Source organism: Triplophysa rosa, linkage group LG13 (assembly GCF_024868665.1).
Source record: "Triplophysa rosa linkage group LG13, Trosa_1v2, whole genome shotgun sequence".
Classification (NCBI taxonomy): Eukaryota; Metazoa; Chordata; class Actinopteri; order Cypriniformes; family Nemacheilidae; genus Triplophysa; species Triplophysa rosa.
In genome coordinates this window covers 427314-440913 of record NC_079902.1, presented here as the reverse complement: position 1 = coordinate 440913, position 13600 = coordinate 427314, and the positions used below count along the sequence as shown (strand labels likewise).

General features: G+C 42.0%; 1 protein-coding gene across 7 annotated transcripts in view; it reads left to right on the top strand.

The window, feature by feature from the left end:
* Positions 1-13353, top strand: part of gria3b (glutamate receptor, ionotropic, AMPA 3b) — an 83278-nt gene extending 69925 nt beyond the window's left edge. Inside the window, exons 11-16 of one of the 7 annotated variants that reach the window (XR_008964111.1) lie at positions 1770-2143; positions 3786-3984; positions 7832-8079; positions 8867-8981; positions 10717-10831; positions 12046-12159. Coding sequence is in view for 6 of the 7 variants with exons in the window: in XM_057348820.1 (XP_057204803.1) it covers positions 1770-2143; positions 3786-3984; positions 7832-8079; positions 10717-10831; positions 12046-12291 (1182 nt within the window). In the remaining variant the exon portion in view is untranslated. Of the gene's footprint in view, positions 1-1769; positions 2144-3785; positions 3985-7831; positions 8080-8866; positions 8982-10716; positions 12294-12942 lie in introns of those variants that run through there. The other 6 variants (XM_057348820.1, XM_057348819.1, XM_057348818.1 and 3 more) reach the window with 6 other exon arrangements.
* The last annotated feature ends 247 nt before the right edge of the window (positions 13354-13600 follow it).

The following is a 13600-nucleotide window of genomic DNA, read 5'->3' as shown; positions in this document are numbered from 1 at the left end:
AATGATTCTCCTCTTATGCCGCAGATGAAATGCTCTCACGTTCACAGATTTGTTTTGCGTTACGTGTCACAAGCAGTGAATGAATCTCCTCTGGGACATCCCAGTTCAGTCTGTTATTTGTCATATCAACAAGTCTGCCCAATAATAAATAATAATTCCACTCTTAAATAATAAAGCGGATCACATGACTTTATTTATCTAGCGTTCAGTTGTGGAGTTTGGAGGAATAATTCTGCCCGGCTGATAAATCACGTCTGCTCGATTCTTAATTAGCTATTTATATGCAAATGATGATATGATTTATTGAGACAGTACACCGGAGTTCCGTTCACCACAACCACAAGATAAAAGAATATTAATATTTGTAGAGGCCATTTCTGTGACCTCATACTACCTGATTGCATAACTAATGTCCTCCTTGTTGAGGACACACGCCGGATAAAATCTTTCGCTTGCTTTCCTACGATTCGCTCACGCTGGAGTGCCTCTGCTCTGAGGATTATGGGAAGTGCCCGCGACAGCGCCGTGTGAAGCACGAGAGGGGAAGATTTTCAGACCAAATCTCTCGCTTGCTTGCATTATGCTCTGTCGCGGCTTTACAGAAATTAGCATGACTTGGGTTATCAGGACAAGTGAGTCCTCAGCGCTCGCTTCTCTACAGAGCAGTCAAAAGCATTAGTTCATCATAGACTTTACACGTGTCTCTGTGAAGCAGTCAAACTCATCGGTCAGAGCCCATGGCCTAGTGGACACCAAAGGTTCAGTTCCCAGCTCCAGGTGCTTTTCTCCTCCCTGGACCTTCCTGTCTCCTCCTGTCACTAACAGTGCCACCAAAACTGCCCTGTTTATCAAGATATAAAGCACATGTTAAAGAAATGATCCGGGTCCGGCTTTCCCGGCAGAATCTGAGACGTGCTGATCATAAAATGTGTGTCATGTGCTTACAATGAAAGTCTGTGGGGCGCTGCATTTGAATACAGTGGCTGTCACTCGCACAGTTTCTGCATATCTCATGTTAATCTCGAGTACTTACAGAATAGTATCGCACTCTTCAAATATCCGTGGAGTCTTTAGTTTGATCACATTTCTAAAAGACAGCTGTACCACTATTTCGCACAGGGGGGAGCGGAACTAAAGCACGTGCGCACCCATTGCCAACAAAACACAGACATATGACTTCATGTACGGCATGTTTTACCGCTCCATCTATCAGTTTCGAACCATCTCCAAATCCAGCGTTATATCCACTGTTTATATTATATTTATATAACATTCATCACCCAAATGCAGTGAGCAAACAAACACAGCAGAATTTAACGAATGCAGTGCTCTCTTTCTTCTCGCTCTGGCAGGTTGACGCGTGAGCGTGCTATTTCTTTTCCGGGAGAGTTGTCCAGTAAGAGACTAAGAAAAGTTGTTACGAAACAGATTTTCATGTTGGAAAAACACTTTCCAAAACCTATACGAACGCTGGGGGAGTGTATCGAGCACAGAAATATTACGTCATACGTCCAACTGGTTTTTTGACAAGTTGACCATGTCAAGCATGAGAAGACAGCACGTTTAACCACGTAAAGAAATCAGAATGCATGACCCCTTTAAAATAAAATACGTTGACTCGTGATGTCATGAGCACATAAACCTTGTGGCACAAATAACGCTCGCATTTTTGCTTTGAATTCCTCCGTCCCACAGGCGTCCATTATAAGCCCAGCTGTGTTCTTCCAAGCAAGGAGAACTCTGTGCGCTAACTCACGTCTTGTTTCCAGAGAGCAGATATAGCCGTGGCTCCCTTGACCATCACACTGGTGAGAGAGGAGGTCATCGACTTCTCCAAACCCTTCATGAGTCTGGGCATCTCCATCATGATCAAGAAACCTCAGAAGTCCAAGCCAGGTGTCTTCTCATTCCTGGATCCTCTGGCTTACGAGATCTGGATGTGCATCGTGTTCGCCTACATCGGCGTCAGTGTGGTCCTCTTCCTCGTCAGCCGCTTTAGCCCCTATGAATGGCATTTGGATGAGAGTGATGAAGCCAAAGACCCCCAGACCCCTCCAGACCCGCCTAATGACTTTGGGATTTTTAACAGCCTGTGGTTCTCTCTCGGGGCCTTCATGCAGCAGGGCTGTGATATCTCGCCAAGGTTGGTGGACTCCTTCCTTATCCACATGTCTGCTTCATTCCAGATTCTCTATGTCTGCGAGCAATTTATTCAATTCATTCCTGCAACGTTTTGCTTAAGGGTTCAACTGTCTCACTCACTTCATAGATCTTATTTTCACCACTTAGACTTATATTACTTTGCACTGCCGTTTAGTCTTAATTATGTGTTTTTTTATTCCATCAGATGTTTTTTGCATGCAGTACCGTGACATTCACAGACCTTTTCGATGGTTAATGCGTTCAATCTGGAATGACGAATATGAGAATCTGAAAACATCATGAAAATGGTCAATATTCAGTGGCAGTAGAATGATATCAGTCTAAATGACTGTAATGATGTCATAGTAATGGAGACAAGAAATGTAATTCAAATGGATTCCAGTCTTTCACGCGTGAATGTGTTTGTGTGTAAAGGATTAGCTCAGCAACTTATTCTCTTTTGTCTGTGTTATGAATTTCTCCTTTACCTGATTCAGTTATTGTTGGAGAAGACCTGCTCTGTGAGAGATGTATGATTATTCACATTGTTCCTTCATTTAACAGCGGGAAGTTGATTAATAATGACTTCATTGTGCTGCCAGTCACTCATATTCCTCATATACGGCTGTCTGTCAAATGTGAATTCAATAAAAAAAGACACGGCACATAAATGCCTTGGTCATAAATAACAAAGAGAAGACATCACCAGTGTGTCTGTAGGATCAAACAGATTTTCAGGGCTTACTCCATCTGTACACTGACAGAAAAACCTTTTGCCTAAAGGTTTACAGGTACACAGAACATCATATAATATTGCACCCTAAAGACCTCTTGTGGACCTCCAGTTAAATCTTTCCCACCCCTAATATTTAACTGGTACACAATAGGCCTCTAGTCTAGAAGACAATAACGCACCCAAAAAGGTTGTATACCTGTAAAGGTACAAAAAGGAACCTTCAAGGGTAGACCACCCCAGCAATAGAAAATGTACTATTTACAGCCGGTGTACATGATTGCGTTGCTGCAGGGCAGTGTTTTCAATGACGTGTTTGCATTTCGATCTAAAATTCAATAATTATATTACATAAGTCCACAAGAGATTCTGCTTGCTGTTTGCATTCATCGTTTCATATTTCATGAGGCCATAGGCGTCGACTGTAAATGCAGTCACGCGCGATTCTTCTGCGGTTTGCCCTGCGGCGAGAACCCTTTAGAGGAAAGAACATACATTCTATATGCTGATATGAGGTCATGTGAGATTTCATCAATAGGTGTTACTGCATTTGTGTGAGGACACACGGCGATATAAAAGTGCATGAACTGTGTGCTTCTCCAGGCAGCTAGAAAAAGCTATAGGGCAGTAGCCGCGGTACAAACACAGAAGAGAAGAGCGGATAACACTAGCAGTCAAATGAGTGAAGATGATTTTCTGCAGATGTGGATTAACATTCACTTCTCCGCTGCCATTTCATGATCACAGATTGACTTCTTATCGTTTTTATAATCTGTCATATCACCAACATTTTGTGTGTGTGAATTGGTTTTAGCAAACAAAGACTGAAAAGAAATGAAAACTACAAACTATACCATACACTGTTTTTCACTGCATGAAAGCACATTTCATGTGTGTGCGTGTCCATCAGGTCCTTATCGGGCAGAATAGTGGGAGGCGTCTGGTGGTTCTTCACCCTCATCATCATCTCGTCCTACACGGCTAACCTGGCTGCTTTCCTGACAGTGGAGAGGATGGTTTCTCCCATCGAGAGCGCAGAAGATCTCGCCAAACAAACAGAGATCGCATACGGAACCCTGGACTCGGGATCCACCAAAGAGTTCTTTAGGGTGAGTCTCCTCGCTCGCGTGGTCATGGCCTGTATGAAGACAGTCAGGCTTGCTCTTTTGTCAGACAGAGAGAGGGATGAAGATGAAGTCATTAAAGTGATGCAGATGATGCTGTTGGCGCTGTGTTGGAACCCTTGTGGTAGCCTGAGCTGTCTAATGAAATCTCACAGAGGTCAGCTCAGGAAACACAATGACCTGCAATTTGCGTCTAATGGAAAGAGGCTCGGAGGGTGAAATAGTGCACTTCAAATACATCCCGAATAAAGTCCATGAGCACATGAAGACTGCCATCGCCATTAGAGCTGAAATGATTCTTTATAAACTCTTCGCTTCGCATCCGTTATGATGCATGTTTACTCGCAGATCTTCCGTTTGACGTCATTAAAGCTTTGCACGGCGACATGTGAGGGGTTCGGGCTCTCTAATATTCTTCATAATGAGTGTCCTAGTTCCACATTTGAAATGACACATGTTTAATTAAAACCACAGAGGCCTGACAAGAAGAAAAAACTCCAGATTAATGAGGCTCTGAGATCTGTTTTAGATCTGTTTTCAGGAAACACATTCCAGTTTCATTATGAGCATATGGCAAAAAACAGCTGGAAGTTGGAAGTTTCAAATTTCACGACCTACTGTATGTCATCCTCTTTGACACAACCTCCGAGTCCGTGTTACCAACTATATTGCTCATCTGTAAGACAACCGAAAAACATGATGTCATTGTCAATAATAACTAATTCATCACACTACACTATATGACAACACTTCACACTTGAATCCAATGAACTGATTATTCTCAAAATAAAGCGTTTTCACTCGAATAAGTTGCATGAAATAATATCAAATAAAAAAATGATTTTTAAACCAAATGTTGGGCAGGTATGAAGACAGGATCACGTGATCATGCAGTGTAAAGCACATCAGAACACTGCAGCTTATCTTAGCAAGACCTCAAGAGAGAGAAAATATTACATTTCTTATCATCCAGCAGATGCTATCAGTGTGCTTGTGTCACGATGAGCACATCTGATGCTGTTCAAATGTTTTCACTTTGTCCGACTCGTCATGGAAATGATTCTTGTGACATCATTCAGTATGTGCTATATACTGTATCACTGAGAAGTGTGCAGGGTGGAGACGCTATACATTACTAATGACACCTGACCAGAGAATCAACTCTTGGCACCTTTAGAGAGACGAAGATGACTTTAATGTGCACCATGGTTGTGTTAGGGGCTGGAATACATCTCACTGAAACTTTGAGGACTGTAATAACAAAACTCGTTTCTTTTCTTCAGTGAGCGATATACAGTGACTTCAAAAAGTATTTCAACACTTCAGCTACACAAACCTAAATGTCACTGCATTAGATAACAAATATCAGGAGAAACTTTTGAGCAAAAAGAAGTGGAAGTTTGAAATGATAAATGAATCGATATAGATCGTTGTGGCACTTAGGGTTCAGATCCCTTCTGGAAGAAGTGTTTGATAATAAAAACATTTGGCATCATGCGTCCATGTCGTACTATTTTACATGCTGTATTTTATGTTGTAAATAACTTCAACTGTGTGAATAGTGTAATGTAAATACAATTATTCCTGGTGGTTTCATTTGAAAATCCTACTCTAATACATGGCATCACTGTAGATCATTTCTGCCGCTAAGGTGTAAGAGTCACATCTGGTTTAAATCAAGGTGTGAAGTTATTCCCCAGATTATTTGTGTTCAACTTTAAATCGAGAACACAGATTAGTGACGAGTGTAAATCTCATTGTTCACCTTTTGATTTGTGTTGTACAAGACGATTGTAAATGTAGTGAATGTGAATACCAGCACGCAGCCTTCAGTCATTTGAGTCACGGAGGTTTCGTTGTTTTTGGATGATGTTTTAAGGCCCGTGTGATTTAGCGACGGTCCCGCACAGCTTCCATCTGTTCCTGTGAGTTTTTCGGGAAGAAAATGGCTGTGGTTTTCTGCTGATGCAGTTGTCTCTAATGGCATATGTTGTCATTATTTATGCAGTGACGCATTAAATAATTTGCCACCTTCACTTCAGGCATTAAGCACATGGCTTCTTTGAAGTTATAACAGTTAGACGTCTGTTTCAGGACTGATTGATTAGTCGTCCAGTAAAACCCAAGTCAGCAGTGAAGTGTTGATGTGATAAACACAGATACAGCTACACTTGTGTGATCATACAGACACACACACACACACACACTAGAGCCGTTTGTGTAGTCATCAAGAGCTCCAGAGCTGCTCAGACACAAGAATCTTATATTATTCAACAGTAATATACTCCAACCCTGCATATTCTTTCACAAACATTTTCAGTGATTTGTTTTAAAATCACTATTTCCGTTCTTCTGTCTCCTCTGTCATGAAGTGAAAGTGACCCATTAGTCAGATATGGTGACCCATACCCGAAATGTGACCTCTGCATTTGACCCATCCAGAGAGTAGTGAACACACGCACAGCAAGTGGTGACCACACGTACACCCGGAGCAGTGGGCAGCTATCACTGCAGCGCCCGGGGAATATACTTGTTGGTATAGAGTTTGGCTTTTAGGTGTCATGAACCTTTAAACCATTAATATGAGTCTATTTTCATCTGATATTGTTCTCAGATGTAAGTCTTGTCTATTTTCTGTTCAGGTGTCGAGTCTCCTTGAAAGACACTGTTGTAGTTGTGTTGCATTCAAGGAAGTAAAATCCCAGTGCTGTGATTGGCTAACACTGCTGCGATGTATTCAATATGGGTCATTTTGCTGATTAATAACAAAGATAATAGATATTAACAAGATGCGTCACTGCCGTTACAATGAATGCTGAGGAATGCAACGCTGAATATGGCCTAAGAAAAGCCCCGCCTTCCAGTAGAACGGTCCAATCGTCAATCGATGATTCTCTGGGGCGGAGCTTGTGTGAGGCGCCTACCAGCCTGTGTGCATGCGCAGTAGCTGAAGCGACCTCGAAAAAGGTGTTTTTTAACACAATTTAAGTTTAGCAAACCAAAGTTATAGTACAGTTCATATCAGGAAATAGGCTATTTAATATTGATTTTTGCCTTTGATTTTAGAAATATCTGCCTTCCACCATTCAAAGAGATTGGACTGTTGACTTGCTTTGATGTAAATAACTGCTCAGCGGCGTAGCAAACATGGCCGCCGAGTGACACGACTTCAGTAAACGGACTTTGATAAGTACTCCGCACATATCAAACCATCTGTAACGGACAGAGCAATATGGTAAACATGGTAAAAGCAGGCTGTTGTGACATTACTGTCATATCCAATACAGCGAAGCATCTTTTACCATGTTTTAAAACAAATCCACAGTAAAATAAAACGAACAAGTGAGTAGTGTCAAACTGACATGACCTGTAAGTTCAGTCAAGCTGAATGTATTTTAGGATCACATCATGTTTATTGTTTTGTGGTGCGTCTGTCTCTTTACTACGCATGTGAATCAGTGGGCGGGGCTAAAGCATCATCTGCATCTGCATCATCACACTATGATGTCATACTGAGACAAAATCTGACTGGAAGCCTTTTGGCAGCTTGGTTAAAAAAGTGTTTTTGAACTATCAAAAGGTTTTCTGTATTTGAGCTCAATTGGTAAAGTTGTGGTTTGATCTAAGGGAACACACACGTCTATAGACGAAATGCACTGTCTGCCGAAACATGTGCTTACAAACACGATAGTGTGTTTTACGTTCCAATTTTTAGCAACTGCTTTATTTGAGGGGGGAAATAAAGTAGCACATTTAAACCTGTAACGTGTGCGATTGACTTCCTGTTTACGATGGTATGTGACCGTGTGTTTCGTCTTTGTTTCCTGTGTAGCGTTCCAAAATAGCGGTGTACGAGAAAATGTGGTCGTACATGAAATCGGCCGAGCCCTCCGTGTTCGCCAAGACGACACCCGACGGTGTGGCGCGAGTACGCAAGTCGAAGGGCAAATTCGCCTTTCTTCTGGAATCCACCATGAACGAGTACATTGAGCAGCGGAAGCCGTGCGACACCATGAAAGTTGGCGGCAATCTGGACTCGAAGGGCTACGGTGTGGCCACCCCCAAAGGCTCAGCATTAAGGTGGGTGGAATAATATAACAATATTCTCCATGTTGTTATAGTATTCCACCTACCCTGATGTCCTGTGTTGTCATTACCCCGACCCCGACCCCCCCAACCCCCATCCCCTCTTTCTCTCCCTGTTATGACGACGAGGTAACGGTATACAATGCATTTTTTATGTCATTTGATTGACCATGATGATGCTCTTCTTTAAATGTCTGTGTTCTTTTCTAATCGCAACAGATTTCCATTTTCGAGAATCAGTGGCTAATTTAAGCGAATCATTTCACATGTGTGTGCGCGTATGCGTATGTCACTCTCTCTCTCTCTCTCTCTCTCTCTCTCACCGTCCTTCAGTCTTTCTCGTGTGTGTGTGTGTGTGTGTCTGTCCTTCCTGACTGTCGTGTTGTCACTTTTAATTTAACAGTTCAACGGTTTTTCAATTTAGCTTGTAAAAGCTGTGCCGTCACTTGTGACGAATGTTAATTGCATGGTGTTTGTTGTGTTACTTTTCCTTCTCAATGACAATGTCCCCATCCCGCACACTTCAGTTTGAAACGGCGTAACCCTCCATGCCACCTTGAATAGTTAACACTTTCTTTGCTCTGAGCGTCTTATCTTCAATTCTTTAACCAAATTGTGCTCTTTCAAGCATTCTGATAACTGCTATCATGATTACGATTGACTCTCAGTAGCAGTAGCAGCTCATTGCCGTTATTCAGTAACGTTACTACTACTACTACTACTGTGCTAATACAGTACAGACCTGTGCATTTTCTTACAAGTTATGTTTTATTGTTTCAAGAAATGCTGTTAACCTGGCAGTTTTAAAACTGAATGAGCAAGGCCTGTTGGACAAATTGAAAAACAAATGGTGGTACGACAAGGGAGAGTGCGGCAGCGGGGGAGGTGACTCCAAGGTCAGCCTCAATGTCACCAAAATCGGGTACCATAGTACAGAGTAATCGGCAAGCCTGTTAGTCCCCAACCCAGGCGTCTTTTCAGCACTGTCCAGATGATTGTGCCATCTGATGTCAAACCCAGAACCCTGACTTGGCTAACGGATGGTCGAAAACCACCGGTGTGATTTTGTCCTGCTGAGGAGAAACAAGAGGGTTGAGGCTTGTTAGCGATGCTCGTTAGCCGCCTAGCAGATAGTGAAGAGAGAGAAATACAGATTTAGCTTCTCGCTTTGCTTCTGCTGGGCGGGTGTCCTGGCCTCGCCTTGCCTTGCTTTGCTTTATTATTGCACTCAATAAGTAGTCAAACGCAGCCTGTGCGGCAGGACACTAAGAATAGCTCGGCTCCGGACCGCCGGATCACAAATCCCTGCTTCATTTGACCGGGGCTGTGTGTTCTTCCCTCGACGGGAGCATTGTTAACTGACCCAGCGGGACGTGACCGCTTCAGGCCTCGCCCATGTGAAGCTGACCGCTTTTTTAACACACACAAAACCAATCACACACAGCTGTTGTTTTTACTTCTCTTCAAACAATGCTTTCATTACTGACACACTCTCCTAAATGTTCAAGATTGGACTATTTCAATGGAATAATTAGCATTTTCATTATAAAGGCAAAAAGGAAATGATTCCACATATCATCAGTGCACGTCATTCCTCGGGAGTTTTCATAGTTTTCTCATTCCTGAAAATTGGGCCAAAACTGCGACATAAATATGAGGCAGATTGTATGTTTGTGTTGTGTGTGGACGAATGTGTTTTTGTGGCGATTAGTGAACTTACGGTGGATGGGTTTGCTGTAATGATGTAATGCACTGGACACAACCACACAGAGAGAGAGAGAGAGAGAGAGAGAGAGAGAGAATGCAGAATGCAGAATGCGGCACCTGCAGCAAACAGACATGATGAAGTCAGCTGCTCCAGTCGCTCTCAACACTATCACGTTCTTCATCAATGTCTCTCCACCAGCTAAAAGAAACGTTAGCAACACATAGCACATAGAAATGCACGGATGAATTGCACAGTTTGAGACTTCGCACATCCTCGTGAAAATGAACCATAGTTTTATTCTCTTTATTCATGACGGTCAATTCGTGGTTTTCATGTTTATTTGCAGTAAATCCGCGGTTAATTTAATAATGGCAGGTTATTTTCGTGAAAGCAAACATGGGAGGTTAGCATGTAAATATTAAGAGGCTTTGTACACACGTCCATTCAGTAGTGTGGGTTTGTACAGTATCGTTGTTGTCGCCTTTATAAATGTGTGTTTGCTCTTTTGGGGTTTTTGTAGTCCTCCGGTCAAGTCTCCTCAGCCTGAACGAAATCCTACTGGTCATTTTCATTGGTCTGTCAGTCAATAGAGGGTTGGGCTTTGTAAAGACGATCAAATTTAAGCACAAGGCGTGTCTGCTTCTGTAGCCGCGCAGACAGACAGACAGACAGACAGACAGACAGACAGACAGACAGACTCCTCTCTTAACAGTGTATGCCGATTACTCAAAGCGATACGGGTAGGTCCTGGCACACTAGTTTAGTCCTGGTGAATGGAAGGTTCTAGTCAGTATGCCTGCCACTCTGTGTGTTGTATTGGCCAGGAGCCCTGCTTTATCGCTTTGTAAAGTATGAAGTAGTTAAGACTTGAATAACATAAAATAACATAATATAATGTTATTTATGTTATTTCCCACGTGAAGAACTCCTGTAAACCTTGCAGTATTGAAACTCAGTGAACAAGGCATCTTAGCCAAGCTGAAAAACAAATGGTGGTACGATAAGGGTGAATGTGGAACCAAGGACTCTGGAAGTAAGGTCAGTCGCTGCAGGTCTTCTGTACTGATTCCAAAACTGCATTTTGACATATTGTTCATATGCAAAGAACAAACCAGTAGCGAGTTAACTTCTCATGTATAAGCATACATTTTTTTATGATTCTTGGCCACCAATAAAGACACACACGTGGCATACAGTTGTGCACCGTTCCCCATTTCAAATAGTCATAAAAACACATTCTTCTCTTTTTTAATTCTCTAATGAGTTTTTTCACTCTTAAGAAAAGTCGTAATGTTAAAGAGCATACACGGGGAATTAGTTAAGTAAAAAAGAGGTGCAAATTGAACAACAGATTAGATCTAGTTTTGTTGTCTTTCTTGCTTATTTGCCTCTTGAAATGAAACTCCATTTACCATTATGCTGCTGTTCTTACTTACCAAACTTCCAATTTAAAATTTGATGTATTAGTGTTGTTACTTATTTGTCTTTGACGTGATAGCGTGTCTTCTCCGTTATTTAACTCTCCTCCTGTTGCGCATTTCACGCTGTGAGCAAAAGATTGGAGGTGCGCTTCCTTTAGACGAGAGGAACGACCAGCGAGACCAGCGTTTATTTCCACGCCAGAGGCTCTTTTATAGTAGCCTGTGTAGCTGAGAACTTTAGTCTGTTTAACTGCATGTCTTGCTACCACAAACAGCGCCCGGTGGATTAGATGGCAAATAGTGTAATACTAATGGACAAATTTTTAATGGTCAGGTTTGGGGGGTAAGCAGCAGCAGAATGGTTCCAGTTGATTCTTAAATTCAGTATTCTGGTGTAGAAAATATGTCAAAATATGAATTTGAAGGTTCAAGAATGTCTAGGCAGATATTTCACGTAAGGTTAATGAGTTAGAGGTCTGACCTGTACGTAACTGACCAGCTTCCTCAAAACACACGAAGAAGCTTAGAGAAAACAACACAATATCTACATTCACCAGTTATGGTCCTGATTGACTTAATTCATCTATCGGATCCATCTTAAATGGACTTACGAGTCTATATATAAAGCATAGATCAAGGAGCAAGAAGTCACCTACTGGAATCTAGATTCATCTGCTAGCAGCAGTGTAGACAGAATGTCAGTAGTCCTGCTTGATATTTGACATATACTTAAAGAACATGTTAAGAGCTGTGTAGTATAGCGGGTTCTCAAAATTCTGTCTGATGTTCACCGCTGCAAGATAAACTAACTCTCTTCCTCACTTCTCTTAGGACAAGACAAGCGCTCTGAGCCTGAGCAATGTGGCTGGTGTCTTCTATATTTTGGTTGGTGGACTGGGGCTGGCCATGATGGTGGCTTTGATAGAGTTCTGTTACAAGTCACGTGCAGAAGCAAAAAGGCTGAAACTTGAAAAGAATGCCCAAAGCTATAAGCCAGCCCCTCCAGCCAACACTCAAAACTTTGCCACGTACCGAGAAGGCTACAACGTTTACGGAACAGAAAGCGTCAAGATCTAACGGTAATGATTCTACGTCCGCTTTGCACATGCTGTCGATGGACGGACAAATGGAGAAGAAATAAATGGATGGATGAGAATTAAATGGATGGATGGACGGACGGACGGATAAAGAATTGCTGGATAGGTGGAAGAGTGAATGGATGGATGGATTGACGGACAGATGGATGGCTGTTGTGTTTTTGAATTAATATCATGCAATGAGAGGAGAGTTGTGGTTTGTTTTCAAACGGTTGCATCAGCTCCAGCACACAACACAAACACGTTCTGTTTCGATTTGTACTTTGGCAGGGAATAGTGAAAGATTTCCATGTACTGCATGTGTTGATGCCTTAGCAGATGATAAATAAGTACAGTGGAAATGTAGAGTTAACGGTAAACACAGAAGGACTTTTCTGGAAAGGTTAATAATATCCAATGGTTTGTCGGCGTAGTTAGCAAACTCAAAGCACGACTTATTTGGACATTTTGTTTCCGCTGGCAAACCTTGTCACGCTTATTTCATGGATGGATCTCACAAATGAAACGTCCATTAGGATTTTTTCGGAAAACAGTTTATGTTTAGCCAGCTAATAGAGCATTTTACATCAGAATCAAAAAGAGCATCTTAATAGGTTCTGTTATGATAAAGATCTTATATTTTCTGTTTCAGCAGAGACCTGCGGTGTTGTGAGGTAATTACGACAAGAGATGGCTGGATGTTTAGGAGGGGTCGCTTGCCCATCCGCCTCTCTCGCCCACTCTTCATTCACATCAACCCCAGCCTCGCCTCGCCTCTCCTGCCCACGCGCCGACGCACCACCACCAGCGCGGACTGTTGGAAGAATTGGACACGATTTCTTCAGTGCCTTATGGAATATTCAGAGAATCATGTTGATGCAAACTCATAGTAGAAACACTGCATCGCTCAAATCACACAAACATCATCATCATTATCTGTGAAATAATCTCTGAATACACGCATAACTCCATGGAAACCAAGAAATAAAGCCATCGTTTGCGATTTTAGCACACTGAAAGAGCCAATCTGACTTCAGACGTCTTCTGTGAACTTTGTGAAACCTGGTCGTCAAGCCAAATGGGGAATCGCTTGTAATACATCAACTGTAAATTTGCTTTCACAATCATTAAATCGCTGTATTAATTTATCAGATTTGGATGATTTCAACAACAGATCAGGATTATTGTGAATCTGCTGTCATGTTAAATATTGTCTGTGTTTTTTTATCTATATTTTAGAGGACAAGCTATAAACCCCATTTGACCGGTAATAATAATCGCATTTGAATTTCAAAAAAGCAAAATCACCT